This window comes from Acipenser ruthenus, chromosome 44 (assembly GCF_902713425.1).
Source record: "Acipenser ruthenus chromosome 44, fAciRut3.2 maternal haplotype, whole genome shotgun sequence".
NCBI lineage: Eukaryota > Metazoa > Chordata > Actinopteri > Acipenseriformes > Acipenseridae > Acipenser > Acipenser ruthenus.
The window spans coordinates 281,974-308,052 of NC_081232.1; the positions used below are offsets into that span (position 1 = coordinate 281,974).

A 26,079-nucleotide genomic window follows, 5' to 3' on the forward strand; every position below is an offset into this window, starting at 1 on the left:
ATGGGATCTGAGGCCATCCACTGGTCTTCAGTTCTCCTGAACTGTTGCTGGGGATTACTGAAAATGAGCGTTTAAAACATTTTGGCACTCTAAATGTATATAAATAAAATAATAATTGTAAACTTGGTAGATTTTCTGGAAGGAGAATGTGCCCCTAACCAACACGTCATCAGCAAGCGCATAAAGGCTCCGTGTGTTATTCTCTCATGTTGCTTCTTTTATTTCGGCTTCTCAGTCACGCGTTGGGAAGCTGAAACGGGAGTCAACCGCTTAGAGCCTCGAGGAGGGGCTACCCATCACAGTTCATTAAATCATCTGCAATTGCAGTCAATAAATCATTCATTGCGGATTCTCAGTGTTGAAATGTGTGGATTGTCTTCCCTTGACAGTGAAAATGTTAAAGATTTTAATGGAACAATGTTACGTTCCTATTCATATTGTGACACACCAAGGGGGCTGGGAGTAACTATTTACTTTTGCACTGAAAAGGATAAACACACTATCACATTTGTCCTTGGATATCTCAGATGGCACAACGGTCATTATCTCCAAAGTTTGTTTTTTCAAATCATTTACTGGGAGAAATAATTTCTATTTTTTGAAATGATCCAATTTACTATGAACTTTGAGATGTGTGGGCTCCGTCTTTGATTCAGTGTATCTTTAATGCATGCATAGATTTGTGTTGTGATTCTATATCAAAATGTGTTCAAGTCATTGATAAACCATCACTTTAAATAACAAAGTTTACTACTTTTCTATGCTCATTTTTCACAGGCTCACAAAATACTGTAATAAAGCACTCACCTTTTTGTGTATTTGACAGGTGTTCTTTTTTGCAAGACCATGAAACCTTTTATAAGTCATCGCTGACCAGTTCAGCTGATGACACCATGAATGAGTGGAGCAGAGATAATGGTAACCAAAGTCAGTAGGTGTTTCATTCGCTGTGATTTTGCTTAGCTTGGAAATTATGACATTAAGTACCACAATTAACAGGTTTCGTGAGGCTTCAATAAAAACATAAAGACGTTACTTTGACAGGTGATTACTATAACATAATAATATAAAAATAATAGTCCAGAATCAAAAGAAGAAATAAAAAGAGAAATCACAAAACATTGTAATGAAATTACAAAGAAAATGTCTGCTTCCAGCAGAGTCTTGCAGCCTCCGCTAGTCTGCGAGGCGCAAAATCGAATTACGCTAGAATTACACAATCAGTATATGTTAACGGGTTTGCCCGACTTCCCCCTAAACTAAATATATAACGTCCTTTTTCTTTTCAAAATGGACGCTCTAGTGCTCTGATAGTGTAAGGATTAAGGCCAGCAGTGTGGAAAAGTGGTTAAGGCTCTGGACTCTTGACCGGAGGGTTTTGGGTTCAATCCCCAGTTGGGACACTGCTGCTGTACCCTTGAGCAAGGTACTTTACCTAGATTGCTCCAGTAAAAACCCAACTGTATAAATGGGTAATTGTATGTAAAAATAATGTGATATCTTGTAACAATTGTAAGTCACCCTGGATAAGGGTGTCTGCTAAGAAATAAATAATAATAATAATAATAACTGCAAGTATTGAATTACCTAGGTAGTTTGTAAGAAATTAATCCTGGTCCTGTACACTCTCTCTGTATCATCAGCATCACAGAGTCGCAAGAAAAACTGTATTTCACAAATATATTTCATTTTGGAAATTACTTTAGCATGATTATTTAATAATGACCGCTTAAAAATGCAAAAATCAATGATACATAATGATTTGTTGATAAACACGGGGTGATCATTTATGACCTTTTGAAAATCCTGCCCATAGACTCTTAGTGGTGGATAATTCTAAATATCTTGGGATCTGGTTGGAACCATTGCTGAAGTTTGATTTGCATATCTCAATTATCTCAAAGAAAATACATCAAAGACTTGGTTTTGTTTTCCGCTAGTAAAAAAAAGTAGGTGCAAGTAGGAATCATGTTATTAAGACCTGTATTTTTCCCTTGTTTTGATTATGATGATAGAAATAAAACAAACTGTGCTAAACCAGATTTGTATTAGAATGCCACCCTCAACCCCATCACTGTCAGTTACTGGTTTCTTTAAATGGGATATTGATGAACTGCAGAAGGCAACTGCACTGGGTACTCCTTGTGTATAAAACTGTAATAGGTCTGTTGCTAGGTCACCTAGGCTTGATGTTACAGGTTAATATACCTAGGCACAGTTTCTGATCTAGTCTTACACTTGCAGAAGGTCTTGTGTTGGCCAATCAGCATTAGTTGCATTTAGTCCCTATGGCATGGAAAAGTATGGTTGCGACTATACGGGATATGATAAATAACCCAAATGTATCAGCTAAGCGTAGAACAATGACTCAGATTGCATGTACTTTAATGAGTCGGTTCCAACAACTGCTGGAGGATAAATGTTTCTGATCCCAGATTGAATGCGCAATGTTGTTTTTAATGATGGTCTCAATGGGTTTATTCTTGGCAAAAGAATAAAAAGAATAAATATCTGCAGTAAAGTCAATGTTTGGATAGAAATGGAGAAAGAGCATGTCCCTGAGTCTAGTTTTGTTATACATTAACAGCTTAACTCTTTATAAACAGATCTTATTGAGAGTGAGGTTTCAGACACTATCCATGCCATCATGAGAGTGGCCACTCTCTACCATGGGCTGCTGGTCCTGGCTTTCATTGGACTCTGTGACACTATGTAAGTATGCCTCTATTCCTTATACAACGAGTCTGAGAACTACACATGCACTTTACACATGAGCTGTTACTCTTGGGCATGATATTGCTACAATATGCAACACAGCCAAAGCTATCGAATGTATTTACAACTTAAAACTTTAGGACAACGTTTGGAAGCTGTTTCATATTGGTAGCTTTTCTCAAGTACTGTCACCATCAATTTATTGATTTTTTAAAAAAAATGTCATTAAATGTTTTCAAGTATTGACATCCCATGACCTGTGGGAGCTAAAAGCATGGACATGCAAAGACAAAGGCGATCATACCACATTGTAACAACAATATCCTGAAGACATCATTATTAAAATACATATTATTTATATAATATTACATGGATAGTAACTATATTTACACTGTGACCCATGCTAAAAAAAAAAGTTATGTTACACGTATTTGACCATTAATATGATGCCCCATTTTCAACACCCAGCCGACTGCATCAAAGAAAACCACATTTGATTTGGCTCTGGTACAATCTTATCTAACAATAGGTCAGAGAGCACAAAAATCCAAAAAGCATGATACAAACTTAGCAAATGTAATTTGCTGCTTAATGAAAAAAAAGAGTGAGTATGAACCTGGCACAATATGGTCTGTTTAAGCACCAGTAACTTTGCTTCCCAGGACATAAAGATTAAATATTATACTGTTCTGAATTCAACATTACGAAAAGAGCACAAACCCAGAATGGTACTGTCTATTCAGAATAGCATTGATAGATATCTTGAACAACAGCATATTTTATCATATGTTTTAAATTATTATTATTTATTTCTTAGCAGACACCCTTATCAAGGGTGACTTACAACTGTTACAAGATATTGCATTATTTTTACATACAATGACATTATTTTTTACACATTATTTTTACATACAATTCCCCATTTATACAGTTGGGTTTTTACTGGAGCAATCTAGGTAAGGTACACTGCTCAATGGTATAGCAGCAGTGTCTCCCACCTGGGATTGAACCCATGACCCTCCGTTCAAGAGTCCAGAGCCCTAACCACTAGTCCACACTGCTACCCTATAATATACAAAATAGATGTAGTGCCTTCTGAGGAAAGATTTAACCTCAGGGTTCTGCTTTGCTCTTATGGTTTATGATTTCACATAACCCCTCGATGAATTATTTTCTTGTAATGCACTGCAGCCCATACATTATTCTATATTTATAGTTCCTAGCAAAGTCTGATTTCAATTACTAAAAAAAATGTCAGTAGTGAAGAATATTAAAATCCAGTGCAATACAACTTGAATATGTCTTGGACAAACTAGAAATTATTCCCACAGTCTTAATGATCTGTTGAGCTGTTTCTCAGCAAGCATCAACTTGAAAGATTACATCTTGAGAGAATATACACCTGTGGATATTAAAACTCTAGTGTGTTCATTTCTGAGAGGTGCTGAAAATGGCATCATAAATAACTCACCTCTGGGTTCGTAACCGGACAGTATCGGGCTGGGATTTATGTAACGCATTTGGCTTGTGTTTCATATGATCTTACGTATTTTCATTTCAGTTTCTTTTTAATGTATCACCTTTCATCCTACAGTATCTCAAAGTGCTTTCTGTTAAAACAAAAAGAATAATAAGAAGAAGAAGAAGAAGAAGAAGAAGAAGAAGAAGAAGAAGAAGAAGAAGAAATAAGCAAATAAAATAGATACAAAAGAAAGTATATTTGTAAGTCAGGTTCAAAAGGCGAGACTATAAAAGTACTGTAAGTCTTTAATCTTGACATATAAAGCAGCATCTCCAATAGAAAAAGGCAGTATTTCCACAATCTGGGGGCATTATAACTAAATGCAGTTGAGAGCACTGTATGCCTAAAAAAATGTAGGTTTCACAGTACTTTTTAGGATGTGTTTCAAAGCATAATATAGTTTAACGTATATATCTTCTGGAAGGAGTTTAGCAAGTTCTACCTGGTCCACATGAATAAACATTAGAGTAATGTTTATGGTTTCAAGTGGTGGGTGGTAAATTTGGAATTGGCAGGGAACTGCCTTTAAGCATAGATTAAGTCACATAATCATCAAGCATATTTTAGGTGCTTCCAATACCAGGTCAAATCGTCAGTCGAATAGCAAGTATTTTATTTGTTCTTTGATAAACAATACATCTAATGATCGGCAAGAAAATGATTTGTATCTTACCTCAATCCATTACTCCCCCGCTGTGCTCCAGAGTTCACCTCCTCCTCCCCAGCCTCCACCTGCTTTTTGGCTTCGTCTAACGGGGGGGGGGGGGGCAGCTATTCTGCCCCCCTGCCCATGGCTTCTCTACTGTCAGCCTTTCCACTGATCTGTGAGCTAATTTATGGCCCGGGGTAACTCGAAAGGCAAGGCCACATGCCAAATAATTTAGTGTAAAATATGTATAATGTAACAGTGTTGTCTATTGTTCCTTAGATCTAACCTGACCACATTCCGCATATGGAATAGCGGAATGATTTAAATAGCCAAACCAGAATGTCTAGTTTCTGTTTTAATAAATAATCTAGCACATGAGTTTCCTGACTGATGTGGGAGGTTTTGCTGTACTTCCTATTCAAGCCTGGTCACATGCTATTTGTCTGAGTGGTATTTTTTCCCTCCAGTTTTGTCATGCTGACTCCAAACATATTGCGGGTTGGCACCAAGGAGAATGTGCTTCTTGAGTCTCATGACTTCTCTGGCGACACAGAGGCACACATAGTGGTCTTAAACTTTCCAAAGAAATCTCATGAGCTCTACAGAGGAACAGTGACTCTGAATTCAAATAACAACTTCCAGGCTCTGAAAACTATTGAGGTATGTATCTTATCTAAATAAATAGTACAGACCTGACTGACCAAACATTCAAATACCCCAGGTTACCTGTCCCTTTGTGTGCAATGCTCTTCTGCCCATAGAAAATGCACAGGGAGATTAGTCTTGTGGGAAGACAATGAGGCCAGGAATCACCCAAGACTGACCTTAAATCCAATCTTAGATAGAAGTTTTATTTTGCAAGTTGTACAATGACTGTCGCGGGTCTGCAAATTGTAATGTCAATTATATAGATTTTATTTTTTATTTGATATTTTTCAGGGATGTTTTTAACCTGAAAACATTTTTTTAAAAATAAATCTCAAACATTATTCCCCCTCCACAGATTTCTGCTAATCAGTTGCAGGCGAACCCTCGTGAGAAGCAATATGTTTATCTGCAAGCTATTTCCCCACATTTCCTTCTAGAGCATGTTGTCATGGTGAGTTTCCACTCTGGGTACATTTTCACCCAGACAGACAAACCCATCTACAACCCATCTGAAACAGGTAAGGATTTCTAACATTATATAATACAGTGCTTATCCATCCTAAGTGTAGAATCTAGATATCTGCAAGGAGCTATCAGTAAAGTATATATATAGTAACACTTTACATTAAGTGTCTCTAATTACTGTGTATTTACATAGTAGTTACTTAGTAAATGCAGGTATACTTACACACAATTACAAAGTTTTTATGCAGTTACATTGTACTTAACGTCTAAACCTTTTTGTACGATATATGTAAGTACATAATTGTATCAGAAGAGGGTTAGGGATAGGATTAAGGTTATATCGTGCAAAAAATATGTACACATTAAGTCCATTGTAACGATGCATGATAACATTGTAATGATGTGTAAGTACACATGTATTTACTATGTAACTACTATGTAAATGCACAGTAACTAGAGACACTTTAGGAAAGTGTTACTGGTGAAATGTACAGAATTAATTTGCACATTGAGTTCCTTGCTGTCATGGTGATTTCCCGATTGAAAATGCCTATGGCTCGTTTTTCATTTCCTCAGGCGCAATAGAGTTTCATACACTTGATCTGCTGTCATTGCAGTGTTCTTTAGACAAAAGGATTTGACTTTGTTTTGGGCCTTTTGCTTTTTATTCAATACAGTTCCATCTACACACTCTCTGATTTCAACCCAAGCTTACCTATATTCCTAAAGTCACAGTCCTATCTGACAGATGATGACAGTCAAAGATCGCTTAATTGGTCAGAAGGGTAGAAGCAAAAGTTGTTACATTCATTTCTATTTTAAGCAACTTGATGTTTGTTACCCTTATAAAAGTTTACTGCAGTACAAGCAGCAGTGTGGAGTAGTGGTTAGGGCTCTGGATTCTTGACCGGCGGGTCGTGGGTTCAATCCCCGGTGAGGGCCACTGCTGCTGTACCCTTGAGCAAGGTACTTTACCTAAATTGCTCCAGTAAAAACCCAACTGTATAAATGGGTAATTGTATGTAAAAATAATGTGATACCTGAATAATGTATAATGTGATATCTTGTAACAATTGTAAGTCACCCTGGATAAGGGCGTCTGTTAAGAAATAATAATAACAATAATTTTTCAGATTTCCCATGCTTTTTCCCCATGGTTATACTGTGCATAGCTTATTGGTTTTTAATGTTTTACCATACCTCTCTGAACCATGTTTTCACTGTGGTTTATTACACTGTGCTCAATATTGCAAGGATAGTAACAACACAAGGTAAGATAAAATAGAGGTATTGATTTGATTTTACCATTTCAAAACTAGAAATAAACAACTCAGTGTATTGTTTCTTAAATTAACATTTTTTTTTAATTTCACTTTGCAAAAAAAAAAAAAGTGGAGCAAATATTTACCCTCAAAATCTTAGGAAGTGATACCATTCATTTCTGAACTTAATCTGTTGAACTGCTTCTCAGGCAATGTCAATGGGCAATATACAAAATGCAGCAAGAATCAACTTGGAAGATGACAGCTTGAGAGAATATACAACTGTGGATATTAAAACTCTAAGGTGTTTATTTCTGAGAGGTGCAGAAAATAGCATAATTAATAATCTCTGGGTTCATAACTGGACAGTATCGGGCTGGGATTTATGTAAGGCATTTGGCTTGTGTTTCTACATAGTTTCATTTTAGTTAATGATTGAACAATTTCTGTTTGAAAAAGGTAAGAGATGAGAGAGGTATTGATTTTATTGTACTGTTTCAGTTCACATCAGAACTTTTGCCATGACCCAAGCCCTGGCATCGACCAACAACTCAGTGACAATTATGATTAAGGTTAGTATCTTGGTTTTTGAAAGGTTATCTTCAACAAATAATAACTAGAACTGCCAGGCAGTTTTATGGCTCCCAAGCCACAGTACCAGTATTAAACACTTAACCAATTACTGGAAGAAGTGGGTTTAGTTCTTGATATTTGACAAGTTTGAAATCAGTAACTTCACCAGTTCTCCAGAAGAAGATTTTGAAAGTTTTTTCCAAAAAATTCGTCAGGCGGCCATCTTGGTTCACGCACAAACACCATTTTTGAAAAAGTCAATTGTACTGACACAGGCATGATGGTTTTATCAAGTAAACCGTTTTTAAACTGAAGCAGTTTTAAATGTAATGCCTGTCAACAGCTGATTTTCGAAAGTAATTTGCAGCAACGTTGCAGGACGTACAGAAGAACTTACCTCCATCGCTGTGGCTCTACGCGATCTGCTGCAGACACGTTTTCAGCTTTTTAGACATCCGTTTTCTTGTTTACAGTGTGTAGTATTTTAATTTCCCGCCTAGAATGCATATAGGTCACAGTGAGGAGTAGTGGTTAGGGCTGTGAACTCTTGACTGGAGGGTTGTGGGTTCAATCCCAGGTGGGGGACACTGCTGCTGTACCCTTGAGCAAGGTACTTTACCTAGATTGCTCCAGTAAAAACCCAACTGTATAAATGGGTAATTGTATGTAAAAATAATGTGATATCTTGTATTAATTGTAAGTCGCCCTGGATAAGGGCATCTGCTAATAAATAATAATAATGACATAATCACTGCATAGCACTATGTGCATGGTGAATAGTACACACAGCAGAGCTGTACAGTTTAATGTGATTTTTTTTTGTATGAAATACAAATAATACATTTTTATTTCTTAAGAATATTGAAATAAATCTCAGTATTGGGCTAATTTCACGATTTCCACGCAGTCTGTGGAATCGTGATTCACACAGGGTCTTAATTATGATGAATGTGAAGTATTTAATGAACTGTTTGATGTGGTGTTCTGAGGTTTTTCTGAAATAGATTATATGCATTTTGTTTTTGATTTGTTTGTGTTTCAGAATCCAGACAACATTGTTTTCGAGGAAGTAACCAGGGTGGCTAGTAGTGGTATCGTTTCCTACAGCTATAAACTTCCTGAGGTTGTGAAGTAAGTTTTAGAATAGCAGATAATGTTTCTTTTTTCTTTTTTGTACAAGGGTGAGGATTTATTGGGTAACACTTTACATTGTGTCTTGAATTACTGTGTATTTACATAGTAGTTACTTAGTAAATACATGTGTACTTACACATGATTACAATGTGTAATGTGTAATGTTTTGCATTCTTAACCCTAATACTAACCTAACCCTAACCCTTTTCTGATACAATTGTGTACTTACATATATCGTGCAAAAATATGTACATTGCAACTATGCTTAATAACATTATATTTATCTGTAAGTACACATGTATTTACTATGTAACTACTATGTAAATACACAGTAAGTAGCAGTGCCCTTTTCCTTAAAACAAGTGATAACCAACATTTTAAAATTCCTTTACTTTGTATATACACTGCTAATATTATCAATACTCCCCTTTTTGGTTTATTAAATATTTTGGTTTATTACAATACTGTAATTCTTAGAACAGCACCGTGTGCATCCAGGCAGCTACATTTCCCTCCTGCTTTTATTTAAAAAATATTTAAACTTAATAACTTAATTTTTCTTTCTATTTTTAGTGTGGGAATTTGGAAGGTGATTTCTAAATATCACCAGAAAGAATCAGAATTTGTATCCGAATTTGAAGTGAAGGAGTACGGTAAGACATTTTTGTGGTTCAAATTTTACATTTTCTTCCAATTTATTTTTGGGTTCCACTGTGAAATGGTACCCATGCAGGTACACGGGACAATACCTCATTTGCAGGTCCACACACTCTTGTGTTGCATTGCTACAAGACAACGTCAGTCACTGTCCTCAACACAACATCCTGCTCTGAAATTAAGCAAATGGTGATTCAGGCAGGGAACTCACCAATACCAGAACAAATTGTCAATCGAACAGCTAGTAACTTATTCGTCCTTCAATAAAAAATACATCCAATGATCGGCAAGGAAAGGATTTCTATCTCACCTTAATCCATTACGTCCCGCTGTGAGCCAGAGTTTACCTCCTCCTCCACAGCCTCCATTGGCAGATTGACTTCGTCTAAAGGGGCATCTATCCTACTCCCCTACGGTCAGCCTCTCCACTTATTTGTGAGCTAATTCGTGGACAGGAGTACCTTGAAAGACAAGGCCAAAGGGTAAAGAATGAAGTGTAAAATATGTAGAATGTATTAGTGTTCTCTAGTCTAAGCTTTAATACATAATCTATCGCATGAGTTACCTGACTGAACTAACTTTATCAGTCAGCCAGGTTTGATTGCCAATTAATTATCCAATCTAACCTGACCACATTCCGCATACAGTTTTTTTTGTCCCCTCCAATTAGGCCAGGTTTCCATTGAATCACACACATTTCCACATGTATGCTTGGCCTGTCCAATTAGACTTGATTTACTGTAACAGCATTTACCTTCCAAAACACAATATATACATCTTTAAAATGGGGCAAGTGTACTGGTGATGTTCAGCACAGCCTTTCTCCCCAAGAAAATAGTTAGATTTTCTTATACTATACTAGAGTTTTCCACAACATAGAAATGTTTATATTTGTATAACTATAAACTCACACAACATATCCTTATAGGTGACGTGCACTTCTGTCCTGGGTTAATTCCCCCAGCGCAGTGTATGAGATGTATCCCTTCTGTAATGTCACTAGCCAATCAGATTGTTCCCTCAAATAACGCGGTTGCAAAAACAAGTTAAATCCAAAGTATTTTTTAGTAATGCACGTGGAAATACGTGTTACTTTTAAGAAGTAGTTAGAGTTTCTTCAGTTCATTGAAGCTGTAGCAACTCTGAAGCAGTTAAAATAACTATATACGAACACACTCATCATTTTAAAATGAAACATTGAGTTTATGTATATATTGTATATCGGTTCTGAAAATGACCGTGTTAATCACAATAAAGACTATATTAAAAGGCTAACTTGCAGGTGGCACTCCAAGATTAAAAATGAATTCATTAAAAAAAAGGTCCAGGAAGTTAAACAGGATATTAATTAGTAAACACATAATCATAATTATTAAACAAGTAACCCATAAGTTTCTTTATTTTATTTGTGTATAATAAATGACTGTGTTGTCAAGTTGCTGAGCACACTGCTATATTTTTGTTCTAAAAACGGTGAATACAAAATAGCAAAACCAAAATGATTTAACAATTTTACTGTTTCTAACCGGGAAATGAAGATTGAAAACCGTGAAAATCTCAGTTTTCACAGGACGTCTGGTAAATCTAGGTTTTAATGTTAAGAGAGGAGAAACTACTACTTGCAATAAATGTATTAAAATGAACAGAAATGCCCTGTAATAAGAACACATGTTATTACATTTCAGTGCTCCCAAGTTTTGAAGTCCAGCTGAATCCTCAAAAAAAGTTCTTCCATGTGGATGATAATGAACTTAAAGTGACGATTGTTGCTCGGTGGGTAATATCTTCAAACTCCTTAATGATGAACATCCGGGAACGCTTTCCATGTAGTGTCTCTAATTACTACATAGTAGTAGATGTAGACTTAGTAAATGCATGTGTACTTACACATAATTACAATGTTATTATGCAATCTTTTTTAATGAAATATGTTAATACACAATTGTATCAGAAAAGGGTTAGGGTTATATTCCAATTATCTGACTTTTTCATGTTAGCTACTGTACGTCATTAACACTTTAAATTAAGTGTCTCTAATTACTGTGCATAGAGTTACATGGTAAATACATGTGCACTTACACATCATTACAATGTTATTATGCATAGTTAAAATGTACTTAATGCATCAATTACCTAATTGGGGAATGGCCACACCTGTGATTGCTGGCAGGGACAGATTTGCATTCTGCCAGCCTTACATTCACACACACACACACTATTGCCCTGCCACAGTTAACAAATGTTTTTTTTTTTTTTTTTTTGTTTTTTAATTAATTTCCCTTTCTCTTTAGTTACCTGTATGGCGAGGATGTGGTGGGAGTGGCCTATGTGGTTTTTGGTGTCATTGTGAACGGCACAAAAATAACTATCCAAAGAGCTCCACACAGAGTGGATGTAAGTATAGACAAGCATCGAGAATTTGAACACTCACAGCCAGTTTCACAGACACTGATCACCACTAATCTCAGGCTACCTAATGCATCGACCAATTGGAACGCTGGTCCAGACTATTTGGTGCAGATGGACAATGATTGCCCTAATTTAATAGATTGCTTTAATAGGCCACACATGCAATTCATTTAAAATAGTAAGAGAGAAGGAACACAGAGCCACACATGGTAAAATGCAGGAGACTTTGTTGTTTTAAGATGCCGAATTAAAGCACAAAGCTGTCTAACATTTTCACACATGAGTGCATATTGTTTCTATATCACTGATTTTTGAGCGGAAATTGAAATTCTCACACCCTGAGGTTTTCATGCAGGCAGGTATATAAAGAATACAAATGACAAATCTTGGTGTGTTCTAATACATTTGCACACTACTGTATACAATTATTATTATGTATTTCTTGATTTTAGGTTTCAGGAACAGGGACAGTCAGTTTATTAAAATCTGACATCGAAAGCATCACCACAAATGGAAATATTAGAGATTTGGTTGATTACTCCATTTACATCAGGGCCACCGTCTTAACGTCTACTGGTAAGTGTTTGAGATTATCCTGATATATGAGCAGGTGATAAATCACTGGGTTCACAAACAATGAACCACCAAATAGGTAACTGTGGCAGGGTGGCTCGGTGGTAACGTCCCCGGACCAGGAAGTTGACACACAAACACAGGTACTGCAAGCTGAAACGCTGGTGTGTGTATTTATTACATTTTAAAAAATCAAATCAAACAGACAGACAGACAAAAACACTGCTGACAGAGCAAAGTTCAAACAAAAACCAATCTTGACACCAGCACGGGTAGCAATTGTATTTTTGTTCTTTAAAATCTTTATCTCCTGTCTCTCTCCTAACAAATCTCCTCTGCCAGACCACATTTAACTAAAACAAAACACAATATAATACCATACAACAAAGCATAACATTTAACCCATTCTTAAATAAACACCAACGATACACCTTCTGCCCTGCCACAATAACTGATGCATGTTTCTTGAGAAGTGCTTAAATAGCTTTTACGTCAATTAAGCTGTAATATACATTTCATATAAACAGCTATTAAAGTAGTACGAAGGAAGGCTTTAAAATCTATTTTATTACTTCTTATCAGGGGGTATCAGTGGCCCTGTTTCTTGTTTTGCCAGTCTTTTGGTTCAATTTATGAGCCCCACATTTTTTTTTTACAGATTACATATAAAGATCCCCTTGTAACGGAGTACTAGCCAACTTATATTGGTACTAGTAATATTACCACTGTAGCTGAAGGTTTTTAAAACCATGTCATTACAGCACAAGAGCCACATATTTCTAGTTCTAATAACAAAATGATTTCACACAATTTCACATACAACTAGTATGGTTTAAAAATGTAAATGAACATGGAATTAACTACTTTGTTATGCTGCAAGGATGAGACCAGATCATGTTTCACATTTTAACAATGTTTACCATTTATCAGTTCCAAATGCCTGCATTGCATTCTACATTGAACGTTATTGTTTAGATACAATACGTGTCACGAGTATTAAGAGAGATATGCAACTGATCAGATTGCCTTCCCTGGAGAGAGCCCTCAATGCCACAGCAATGGTCCCTGGCATCGCCTCTATGCCTGGTATTTAAACTAGTTGGCTCAGAGTCTACATGACTACAGTTTGTTTCTGTTACCTTACTAATTATAATAGAAATTAGTTATTCAGTTGTTACTCCACTCTGGTGCAACCAACCACTAACTACCCTCTCTTACAAGGTTACTGTGGTTGATTATTTACCATATTTTCTCCTTCCCCATACATTACTGTAAATGCCTTATCATTCAGCATTCTGAGCCTAATCAAAGTGGAGTTGCCTTAGCAACTCTGCATTTGCCAATGCCACTTCCAGCGAAGTGGTTTAACATTCCCAAGACATTTTCTTTCATATATTTACCAATAACTTTTTACTCTACAAATTGAATGGCTCTGCATGTAATTATGTTGGAAGCTACCACCACTTTAAGAAGCTATAGTGTCGCTGGTGTTCAGCACATTTCTTTTCTCTCTTTCAGGCAGTGATTTGGTACAGGCAGAGACAAGTGGACTCAAGATAGTCACCTCTCCCTATAAAATCCTCTTCACCAAAACCTCCAAATACTTCAAACCTGGAATGCCATTCGATGTCTTGGTAATGCTCTCAAAACCAGGGATATTTGGCATTTCCTTATTAGCTGTATGTCTCAGAACATTTTAATGTTGAATTCAGATAAAACAGAACCAACTAAAAAATGGCAGTATACATGAGTTAGACTCCAGCAGTCTCTCATCAGAACTAAAACTAGAAATGAGAAATGGGGGAGGGTGTCATTATTTTCTTGTAAAGCTCCTAAATAATGGAACATTCTGCCTTTTTCTATCAGGGAAACTGGGACATACTGGTTTAAAGTCAAGATTGAAAACTTAGTTTTAGAAAATAGCTTTTTTATCTTAGTTTTCCTATTTTACAATCAAAACTAAATCATCACTCGAATAGCTAGTTTCTTATTTGTCGCTCGGTAAACAATCCATTGATCGGCAATGAAACGATTCATTACAGCCTCTCCTCTTATCCGTGAGCTAATTTATGGGCAGGGGTAACTAAAAAGGTGAGGCCACAGTCCAAAGAATGTAATGTAAAATATGTATAATGTATACTTTGTCTAGTTTGTTTTAATAAATGATCTATTGCAGGAGTTTCCTGCCTGAATTATAATTCATAAGGTACGGTGTGTATGAAGTACTCTTTCTTGGCAAAGGTTTCTGTGACAAATCTTTCTTCAGATTCAAAGGTTTATTTCTTTTTATTACCCAAAGGTTTTTGTGACAAATCCTGATGGCACCCCGGCAAGAGGAATTCCAGTGAAAGTCACCCCAGAAGAAAGTCATGGAGTAACCCAAAGCAACGGACTGGCTAGACTAGTGGTTAACACAAAAGGTGGCATTGAAGAACTGAAAATCACTGTACGTATTAAGATGATGCTTAAAATGGTTAGAGGTAGAGGCAGTCCAGATCTGTGGATACTGGAATTCCTCGGAAATCATGGAATTCGCAGGCTCCTGCAGAATTCACATTCTTCGACAGATTTGCTATATTCTGCAGCTACAGTGGTAGCCATGGCTAGGTGTAAAAATATCGAAAAATGTCCTGTGCTAGAGGGCGTTATCTGACTAAAAACTGGTTTGTCGCAGATTACTACTGAAATACAACGTTTCACCAGCAGGTGTCATGCGATGAAGTTCTGGTCAGAAGACCATCTTCTAAAACAAAATACGAGACGTTATAATTTGACCAAACATGAAATGAAACTAAAGCCAATGAAACACAGCACAGTAATCAGCATGTGGGCAGCAGTGTGGAGTAGTGGTTAGGGTTCTTGACCGGAGGGTTGTGGGTTCAATCCCAGGTGGGGGACACTGCTGCTGTACCCTTGAGCAAGGTACTTTGTATTGCTCCAGTAAAAACCCAACTGTATAAATGGGTAATTGTATGTAAAAATAATGTGATATCTTGTAACAATTGTAAGTCACCCTGGATCTGCTAAGAAATAAATAAATAAATCATACAATATGTTCACTGTACTGCAGCTTAATGCTTTATCGTTCACACCAGTAAACAGTGAGGTGCACATCACCTGAATATTTTATAAATTTTGATTGATAATAAGTGGAGTGTAATAATTCCATGGGTGCTCTGGGGCTCAAACAAATATTCCTAAATCAGATATTTTTTTTTTATCATGCATGTGTCTCTGTGTAGTGTAACAGCAACATAAGTGTGCCCATGATATGATGACTGCAGATTAAAAGGCGCTGGTGTGCGTTTTTGAAAATGTGGCCCAATAAGAAATGTAATGTAATGTGATGTGGTGTGAGGATTTTTTTGGAAGTTTCTAAATAGTTTACTAACAAAAATGCTTGCTATATTAAATTGGAAGTACTTAACCCATACATTATTTGATATGATTATGCTTACTTGATTTAAATTGGAATCAATATCTACCTAAATTCCATATTTTCCATATTTTAAATACTTCCATAGATTGTACCTGCTATGAACTTATGAATGTGGTATAGTCTTCAAAAACGAACAACATGTTTTGATTGTCTGCAGGTAAAAACTTTTGATCCAAATATTCAGAATGATCAACAGGCATCAAATGAAATGACAGCTTCCCCATACAAACCCAAAAACATGGATTTCAAAAACTACTTGTACATCAATATAAGGGCAGCAGAAATGTCTCCGGGAGAAGACCTTCATTTTGAAATCAATCTCCAGAATGATGACAGCACTGTAAAAAACGACATTGAATATTTTTCATATCTAGTAAGTATGTACTCACCATTGCAACTTTCCAATCAACTGGGAAAACGCCTGCTTACCATTGTAGTTTACTGGAGCACTCTTCTTCATTGTACAATTTAAGATTTTATTAAACTGCTTGTTCCCACGCAGGCTTATCAACAGTTCTCGGTCGTCACTCATTTCAGTTGGCAGCAGCCAGTGACTGGAATGAGTTTCAACAAAAGTTTAAATTGGAACGGTTCATATCCGAGATTGCTTTAAGCTTGTCTCGAAGTACTGTATTTTTACATAGTAAATGCATGTGTGCTTGCACATAATTTCACTGTTATAATGGATAGTTACAATACACTTTACGTGTAAATCGTTTTGCCCATTATATTTATCAAACCTTTATTTTATTAGGAAATCACATTGAGATTAAAACCTCTTTTTTCAAGTGAGACCCAGCCAAGAAGTATACAATTGTAACAGAAAAGGCTTAGGGATAGGGTTAGTGTTATATCATGTAAAAAAAACATTATATCAAAAATTACACATTATGCATATTAACTTTGTAATTATGTGTAAGTACACATGTATTTACTAAGCAACTACTATATGAATGCACAGTAATTAGAGACACTTAATGGAAAGTGTTACCTAAAAATGTACAGTAAGTTAGACTACCTAAAGAATCTCCTAACCAAGTTTAGAATTGGAAGTGGGCATAGAAATGTTGTAGCTCTGCAGAACCCTATACTGCTCTCTCTCTTCTCTCTCTCTCTCTCTCTCTCTCTCTCTCTCTCTCTCTCTCTCTCTCTCTCTCTCTCTCTCTCTCTCTCTCATTTAATCTCCACATGATTAACCCTCCTCACAGGTTATAAACAAAGGGAGAATAATCCAGACTGGGAGGAAGAAACGAGACGTAGGACAGATTGTGATCGCCATGTCTCTGACCGTCACAAAGGCAATGGTCCCGTCATTCCGAATTGTGGCATACTATTACGTAAAAAAGGGTGGCCAAGAAGAACTAGTGTCTGATTCAGTGTGGGTGGACGTGACAGACTCTTGCATTGGAGAGGTAAGTACTTTTTACTCAGTATTTCCACCGTATTATCCCACACAAGTGGCTAGCTCTGGGGAAGAAAAAACACATCACAAACGCAATCCAGTCAGTTATTTTTTTTACTTTTACCAACTGGTTGTGAAATAACCCTTCTATGAAAGATGCACACATTTTTATTTTATTAAGGAATTCTCAATAGAGTTTAACAGACATTGGCTTATCCCTTATTAGCTTTATAAACATTACTAGTCTTTCCTTTTAAGGCACAGATTCTAAGTTTTTAGATTAGTGTTATTATGCATAATTGCAATGTACTGAATGTGTAAGTCTTTATGCACACAATATGGAAGTACACAATTGTATCAGATGTTGTATAGGTAGGGAGGGTTAGGGTTAGGGTTAGAGTTAGGGACATATAATGCAAAAAAATGACACATGAAGTACATTGTAACTATGCATAATAACATTGTAATTATGTGTAAGCGCACATGTATTTACTAAGTAATTAGAGCCACTTCATGTAAAATGTTACCCTCTGATTTTAGTAGAAACATTTTGGAATTGAATGGTTTTAAATACAACTCCAGTGACTTCTCTTTGCTTGTCCCCTCAGCTTCTTGTGGAGCCTCACCGTTCTACTGACGTGGGCAAGATTTACAGACCTGGCAATTCTTTTGAACTCAAAATTAGCGGTGACCCAGGAGCAAAAGTGGGGCTCGTGGCCGTGGATAAAGCTGTGTTTCTCTTAAACAATAAGAACAAGCTGACACAGAGCAAGGTGAGGTTCTATAAAGAAAGGGTTTACCACTTCACTTCACTTATCATTACAGACGGAAATAGGGTCTGTGTGTGTATACATATATATATATATATATATATATATATATATATATATATATATATGTATGTATATATATATATATATATATATATATATATATATATATATATATATATATATATATATGTATATGTATATGTATATATATATATATATATATATATATATATATATATATATATATATATATATACACAGTTGTAGTACATACCCCAATGGAAATTTATAATTTCTAGAAATATCTCAAAAACAAATATTTATAGGAAAAATCTTTTGTAGCAAAAGTTTTGCTTTTGTGGACAAGGAAAAAAAAGGTACAAGAAATAGATGTCTGCAATTATATTTCAGCAATTTTTTTAGCAAAACTCCAAAAATGCTAATTCAAAAGTATTCATACCCTGACAAGGAAAATGAAATTAATAGCTAGTTGAGGCACCTTTAGCAATAAGAACCTCTTTCAAATGATTAGGATATTTGTCAATGAGCTTTTGCCATGATTCTTTAGTGATTTTTGACCATTCTTCAACGCAAAATTGTTCCCGTTCATTCAAATTCCGAGGACTTCTCTTGTGCACAGCCTTTTTCAACTCATACCAAAGATTATCAATCAGATTTAGATCGGGACTTTGACAAGGCCATTCCAGAACCTTGATTTCATTCTTCTTTAACCATTCTGAAGTAGATTTTGATGTGTGGAAACCCCAGTCCCACTTGCAGCCAATTCACTTTGAATATCTTTTGCAGTCAATCTTGGATTGTTATTAACTTTCCTCACAATTCTTCTGCTTGTTCTTGGTAAAAAGAACCTTCTTTCTTCTAGACCAAGGGAGCGTTGTGACAGTACCATGAGTCCTGTACTTCTTGATAATATTATTGTTATTATTCATTTCTTAGCAGACACCCTTATCCAGGGCGACTTACAATTGTTACAAGATTTCACATTATATTTTACACATTATTTTTTTACATACAATTACCCATTTATACAGTTTGGTTTTTACTGGAGCAATCTAGATAAAGTACCTTGCTCAAGGGTACAGCAGCAGTGTCCCCCACCTCAGATTGAACCCACGACCCTCCAGTCAACAGTCCAGAGCCCTAACCACTACTCCACACTGCTGCCCCAACATAGAAACAATATTTGAAATTGGGATACTCAAATGCTTGGAAAACTTCTTCTACCCTTCTCCAGCTTTATGACAATAAATAATGTTCTGCCCAAGGTCTTAAGAGAGCTCTTTACTTTTTCCCATATTGACTTACTGGTAATGACAGCAATCATCCTATGCCTAACCCTTTTATACTCTCTAAGAATGTTCACCTACAATCCAGCATTTTTTAGACTTTTCTAGAATTAGGTCCTGCATTATCATATTGAAATTTCTAGCACCATGTAGAAAATACTGTCATAGCATCAAAGGGTATGAATACTTTTGAATGAGCATTTTTTGCCAAAAAATTGCTGAAATAAGTAATTGTAGATATCTATTTCTTGTAGCTTTTTTTCCTCCTCCACAAAAGCAAAACTTTCACTACAGAAGATTTTTCCTAAAATTCTTTGTTTTCGTTAAATCTCTAGAAATTATATATTTTCATTGGGGTATGTAAATCTTTAACTACAAGTGTGTGTGTATAATATATATATATATATATATATATATATATATATATATATATATATATATATATATATATATATATATACATATATATACAGACGTGCTCAAATTTGTTGGTACCCTTACAGCTCATTGAAATAATGCTTCATTCCTCCTGAAAAGTGATGAAATTAAAAGCTATTTTATCATGTATACTTGCATGCCTTTGGTATGTGATAGAATAAAGTAAAGAAGCTGTGAAAAGAGATGAATTATTGCTTATTCTACAAAGATATTTTAAAATGGCCTGGACACATTTGTTGGTACCCCTTAGAAAAGATAATAAATAATTGGATTATAGTGATATTTCAAACTAATTAGTTTCTTTAATTAGTATCACACATGTCTCCAATCTTGTAATCAGTCATTCAGCCTATTTAAATGGAGAAAAGTAGTCACTGTGCTGTTTGGTATCATTGTGTGCACCACACTGAACATGGACCAGAGAAAGCAAAGTAGAGAGTTGTCTGAGGAGATCAGAAAGAAAATAATAGACAAGCATAGTAGAGGTAAAGGCTACAAGACCATCTCCAAGCAGCTTGATGTTCCTGTGACAACAGTTGCAAATATTATTAAGAAGTTTAAGGTCCATGGAACTGTAGCCAACCTCCCTGGGCGTGGCCGCAAGAGGAAAATCGACCCCAGAGTGAACAGAAGGATAGTGCGAATGGTAGAAAAAAGAACCAAGGATAACTGCCAAAGAGATACAAGCTGAACTCCAAGGTGAAGGTACGTCAGTTTCTGATCGCACCATCCGTCGCTTTTTGAGCAAAAGTGGGCTCCATGGAAGAAGACCCAGGAGGACTCCACTTTTGAAAGAAAAACATAAAAAAGCCAGACTGGAATTTGCTAAAATGCATACTGACAAGCCACAATCCTTCTGGGAGAATGTCCTTTGGACAGATGAGTCAAAACTAGAGCTTTTTGGCAAGTCACATCCACTCTATGTTCACAGACGAAAAAATGAAGCTTTCAAAGAAAAGAACCCCATACCTACAGTGAAACATGGAGGAGGCTCGGTTAAGTTTTGGGGCTGCTTTGCTGCGCCTGGCACAGGGTGCCTTGAATCTGTGCAGGGCACAATGAAATCTCAAGACTATCAAGGCATTCTGGAGCGAAACGTACTGCCCAGTGTCAGAAAGCTCTGTCTCAGTCGCAGGTCATGGGTCCTCCAACAGGATAATGACCCAAAACACACAGCTAAAAGCACCCAAGAATGGATAAGAACAAAACATTGGACTATTCTGAAGTGGCCTTCTATGAGTCCTGATCTGAATCCTATCGAACATCTATGGAAAGAGCTGAAACTTGCAGTCTGGAGAAGGCACCCATCAAACCTGAGACAGCTGGAGCAGTTTGCTCAGGAAGAGTGGGCTAAACTACCTGTTAACAGGTGCAGAAGTCTCATTGAGAGCTACAGAAAACGTTTGATTGCAGTGATTGCCTCTAAAGGTTGTGCAACAAAATATTAGGTTCAGTAGTTCGGGACAAACACCAATCACAAAATGTTTTAGTACAAATATTTATTGGAGAGAATGCGGAGTATGCGATTTAACAGAAAAGTATGCTGTATATACACATTAATTTGGCATCAAACCTAACTTGGTTTGAGGGTTAGCTGCCTGGCCAACTGGACGAGGCTAAGACCCCCATTTGATAAATCATAAAAACTGTTATTAAGAAAGGTGGAGATGGGGAGGTGGTGGGTTACGATGAAATCAAAACGCAAATGAGAGATAAGTGAAGAGGGTATTTATAGTGCTAACAATTTAAATTAGCTAATGTGTAAATTGAATGATTCAATTTGGTGATGCGGAGATTGGTGTCTGACCCTCCTCCCGAACTTTAATTATAAATTTCATTTAGCGGTCCCATCATTTTTGTCCATGCCATTTTCATTTGTTTTCTTATTTACAATATTATGTTGAATAAAAAATCAAAAGCAAAGTCTGATGTCTATTAAATATGGAATAAACAATGGTGGATGCCAATTACTTTTGTCAGTTTCAAGTTATTTCAGAGAAAATTGTGCATTCTTCATTTTTTGTGGAGGGGTACCAACAAATTTGAGCACGTCTGTATATATATATATATATATATATATATATATATATATATATATATATATATATATAGTACACTCTCACTATAACAAACATGTTGGGGTCCAAGCCTACATATATATGTGTGTGTGTGTGTGCGTGTGTGTATGTGTTTAAATGTATCAATCATAGAGCATTCTGGAATATGATGTATTATAAAATGGGTTAGATAAATTAGATAATTAAATTTGCTGAACAAGATCACATGAAAATATACCCATTGATTCAAGTTTTTGGAATGTTGATTTTAAAAAAGATGCCAGGTACAGGCACCTCAGCGAACCGAAACATTTTAGAAACAAATTACCATTAAGGCTTTATCTAACGGGTTGTGATACACTGCCGATGCGGATTCTGTCCTGGAGGTGAGATGAGATGGGGTTAAAAGTTCTATAACCACAATTGCACATGAATCTGTCTCTTTTGCATTGTGGTTAAGACACTCGCTTGCAATGTACATGGTTGTTGGCTCGTGACCAGCCTCCGTCCTGTTACAATTAACCCAAACTAGTTCTACTGTATGTGTGTATTATCTAATTTGGATTCTCAGGATTTTGTAAAATGTGTATTGATTCATTTTAGAGAGAATCATATTTGTCATTCTTTCCTCAGATCTGGGATGTGATTGAGAAGGATGACCTAGGCTGTACCCCGGGTGGAGGTGGTAATAGCATGGGGGTCTTCACTGACGCTGGGCTGCAAGTGAAAACAAACTTGGATATTGCCACACAACCAAGAACAAGTACTGACATGCTTTCAAAATCCATCCTTCCTGTATTTCGTTACAATTAAGAACATAAAAGTTTAGGAACGAGAAACGACTCGTCTCTTGTTAGAACACCATTCTTCGCTCCTGGCAATCTAGTCTCTTTTGACCCAGATTTTTAGATCCTAATATGTCACCTGGTAGGCTACACCATGCATTTTAAACTCTCTATATTAAAAAGTGCTTCCTACCTTCCATTCTAACCTTTTACCAAGCTTCCATTTATGCCCGCTTGTTCTTTTCTCTGCTAAATTTGAAGTAGAGTCTTTGGTTAACTGTATCTAGACCATTTATGATTTTAAAGACTTCAATCAAGTCTCCGCTTTCCCTTCTTTTTTCTAGGCTGAAGGGATTTAATTATTTTAACCTGTTGTCCTAGTTCATGTCATTGTCCTGGGATCAGCCCAGTTTCCCTTCTATATACCTGCTGTGGACTCACTGTATTGAAACTTTAAACTCAACTTTCTCCTAATTTCTGATTCACAGACCCTAAATGCCCGGAACCACAAAAAAGACGACGCCGTTCAGTGATTCTGATAGAGCACAAAACAAACCTAGGTAAGTGAGCAAGTACTCATTGGTGTGCAGTCTTATTTTGCAGTGAGGTGACAACTATATTCTAACTAGAACATCAGGTTTTTTAGTTTATATATAGGTAAATATATGTCTTATATACTGTACTATGTTGTACCTCCTGAATGTTTCCAGCGAGTAAATATAAGGACGAGACTCAGAACAAATGCTGTCGAGATGGTATGAACGACATTCCCATGGATTACAGCTGTGAGAAGAGGGCCCAGTACATCACAGCAGGCGACGAGTGCATCAAGGCCTTCCTGCACTGCTGTACGGAGATCAGCAAGAGAAAGAAAGAAATGCATACTGGGACACTGGAGCTGTCTCGAAGTGAGTACAAAATCAAACCACAGTGGCTTCAAATTCATTCCATAACACTTACGTGTCTGTAATTACTGTGCATTTGCATAGTAGTTACTTGGTAAATACATGTGCGCTTACATATCATTACAATGTTATTATGCATAGTTACAGTGTACATCATTTGTATATTTTTTGTATGATATAACCCTAAACCTAATACTTTTCTGATACAATTGTGTACTTAAATATATTGTGCAAAAAGATTTATACATTAACTCTGCATAATACCGTTTTAATTATGTGTAAGTACACATGTATTTATGATGTAACTACTGTGTAAATACACAATAATTAGAGAAACAATGGAAAAGTGTTACCTTAATTTCTATGTTAAACTCCAATTTAGAACCATTAACCTTTTGCAGTCCATTTATTAAGTGCGTGTCAGGCGCGTCAGGTCCAATTTATTTTCACACACGCAGTTAATTTTAGACGCGCTGTTTAAAAGTATTTTTTCCACAGTCAAACGGGTTTAAAAGGCCCTGCATATCAACAAAGCACTCACTAGGCATCTCCAGCCCCGCCCCACCCTTTCGTTCACTATCGCTTTCACATATGCTAAGAAATAAATAATAATAATAGTCGTACATACCAATCAATCATCTCCTGATCACTCGTTTTATCACCAAACTCCTCAATAATACTCCTCAATAACATCTCAAAAAAGCTCTGCAAATGTCTGTGATATTCTCTGAGTGCTGATGCAGTACCATCCAGCTTTTTTCCTTATGACCGCCCCTATGTGATGCCAGGGGCAAGTATGACTATTCATGAGATACGCCTTTTTTATCGGCTTGCCTCAGCTCCTGTCGCTCCCACCCGTTTTTTGTGTTTTTTTGATGATGTTGGACAGGGTCCGACAATGGACCGTATAGGAATAATTGCAATGTCGGACCAGGTCTGACATGGGACCACAAAGAGCTAATATCTTGGCAATGGTAGGGGTCCTTTGGAACACAAACACTTTGTGACGTTATCTCATGAAATCTTTAAATGGTATCTCAATAAGAATAGCATTTTAAAAGACAAAAGCAGGATAAAAGAAGGAACTCTTCCCCAGTGTGTAATACTAATTATAATGTATTTTTTCAGCAGTACAGCTATACTACTCAACAGCTATAAGCCTCTCTTGGCTTAATTTTCTACGGTGGTTAGAATTTGATTGGATTTGCAGTTTTAAAGATATTTTGGTTTTTATGTCCATTTTTATGGCATGAACATTCGAGTGTTTGAGAGGTGGCGGTTTCTGTCAGGTCTTCCGAAACAGAGATGCGGTCATAACACAAGACTCGGTGTGAGAATAATGCCGCTCTGGGGGGGGGGGAATCGGGGGGGGGGAGGATATCGGCTCTCTACAGCCGACCCCTTGGAACTCATTTGCAAACGGCAGCCTCTTTTTTTCTGTTATTTTCTAGGTCAGGAGTCAGACATGGTTTCTGAGGATGATGTCAGAATCCGGACACACTTTGACGAAAGCTGGCTGTGGCAGGTGGAAACATTATCATGGGATCCCAAGGGCAATCGGTAATGATTTCTGTAAACAACTGGTGCAGACTGGGTTGGTTCACCAGTTTCTTATACCTTTGACCTCTGGAGATCTGGGTTCGGATCCGAGGTGCTGCGGAGCCTGACATAATCGTTCATGCCAATCCCCTTTTAAATCTAGGCTTAAGACTTTTTTCAGCCGTTAGTTAGCATTCATCTCTTTCATACAGTAGTTACTTAGTAAATGCAGGTGTACTTACACGTAATTACAATGTTATTATGCATAGTTACAATTAACTTAACATTATAACTCAACAAATAACTCAACTTATAACAAATAACTCAATCTTTATGCACAATATATGTAAGTACACAATTGTATCATAAAAAGGGTTAAGGTTATATCATGCAAAAAGGTGTATACATTAATTACATTGCAACTGTGCTTAATTATATTGTAATTATGTGTAAGTACCAGACCTGGGTTCAATTACAACTACAACTACAATCCCCTCGCTGCTGATCGCTTTCCCCTCGCTGCTGATCGCTTTCCCGTCGCTGCTGATCGCTTTCCCCTCGCTGCTGATCGCTTTCCCCTCGCTGCTGATCGCTTTCCCCTCGCTGCTGATCGCTTTCCCCTCGCTGCTGATCGCTTTCCCCTCGCTGCTGATCGCTTTCCCCTCGCTGCTGATCGCTTTCTCCTCGCTGCTGATCGCTTTCCCCTCGCTGCTGATCGCTTTCCCCTCGCTGCTGATCGCTTTCCCCTCGCTGCTGATCGCTTTCCCGTCGCTGCTGATCGCTTTCCCCTCGCTGCTGATCGCTTTCCCCTCGCTGCTGATCGCTTT

At 36.8% G+C, this 26,079-nt stretch overlaps 1 protein-coding gene across 5 annotated transcripts in view; it reads left to right on the forward strand.

Moving 5' to 3' along the window:
• Positions 1–2,633: 2,633 nt before the first annotated feature.
• The window catches only part of LOC117398833 (complement C3-like), a 52,441-nt gene continuing 28,995 nt past the window's right edge, over positions 2,634–26,079 (forward strand). For all 5 annotated transcript variants that reach the window (XR_009311586.1, XR_009311589.1, XR_009311588.1 and 2 more), the window contains exons 1-18: positions 2,634–2,712; positions 5,354–5,546; positions 5,890–6,052; positions 7,763–7,833; positions 8,877–8,965; positions 9,542–9,621; positions 11,311–11,398; positions 11,917–12,019; positions 12,487–12,610; positions 14,126–14,241; positions 14,907–15,053; positions 16,204–16,419; positions 17,255–17,458; positions 18,057–18,221; positions 22,657–22,786; positions 23,297–23,368; positions 23,519–23,716; positions 25,165–25,273. Coding sequence is in view for 1 of the 5 variants with exons in the window: in XM_033997912.3 (XP_033853803.3) it covers positions 2,648–2,712; positions 5,354–5,546; positions 5,890–6,052; positions 7,763–7,833; positions 8,877–8,965; positions 9,542–9,621; positions 11,311–11,398; positions 11,917–12,019; positions 12,487–12,610; positions 14,126–14,241; positions 14,907–15,053; positions 16,204–16,419; positions 17,255–17,458; positions 18,057–18,221; positions 22,657–22,786; positions 23,297–23,368; positions 23,519–23,716; positions 25,165–25,273 (2,333 nt within the window). In the remaining 4 variants the exon portion in view is untranslated. The remainder of the gene's footprint in view (positions 2,713–5,353; positions 5,547–5,889; positions 6,053–7,762; positions 7,834–8,876; positions 8,966–9,541; positions 9,622–11,310; positions 11,399–11,916; positions 12,020–12,486; positions 12,611–14,125; positions 14,242–14,906; positions 15,054–16,203; positions 16,420–17,254; positions 17,459–18,056; positions 18,222–22,656; positions 22,787–23,296; positions 23,369–23,518; positions 23,717–25,164; positions 25,274–26,079) is intronic.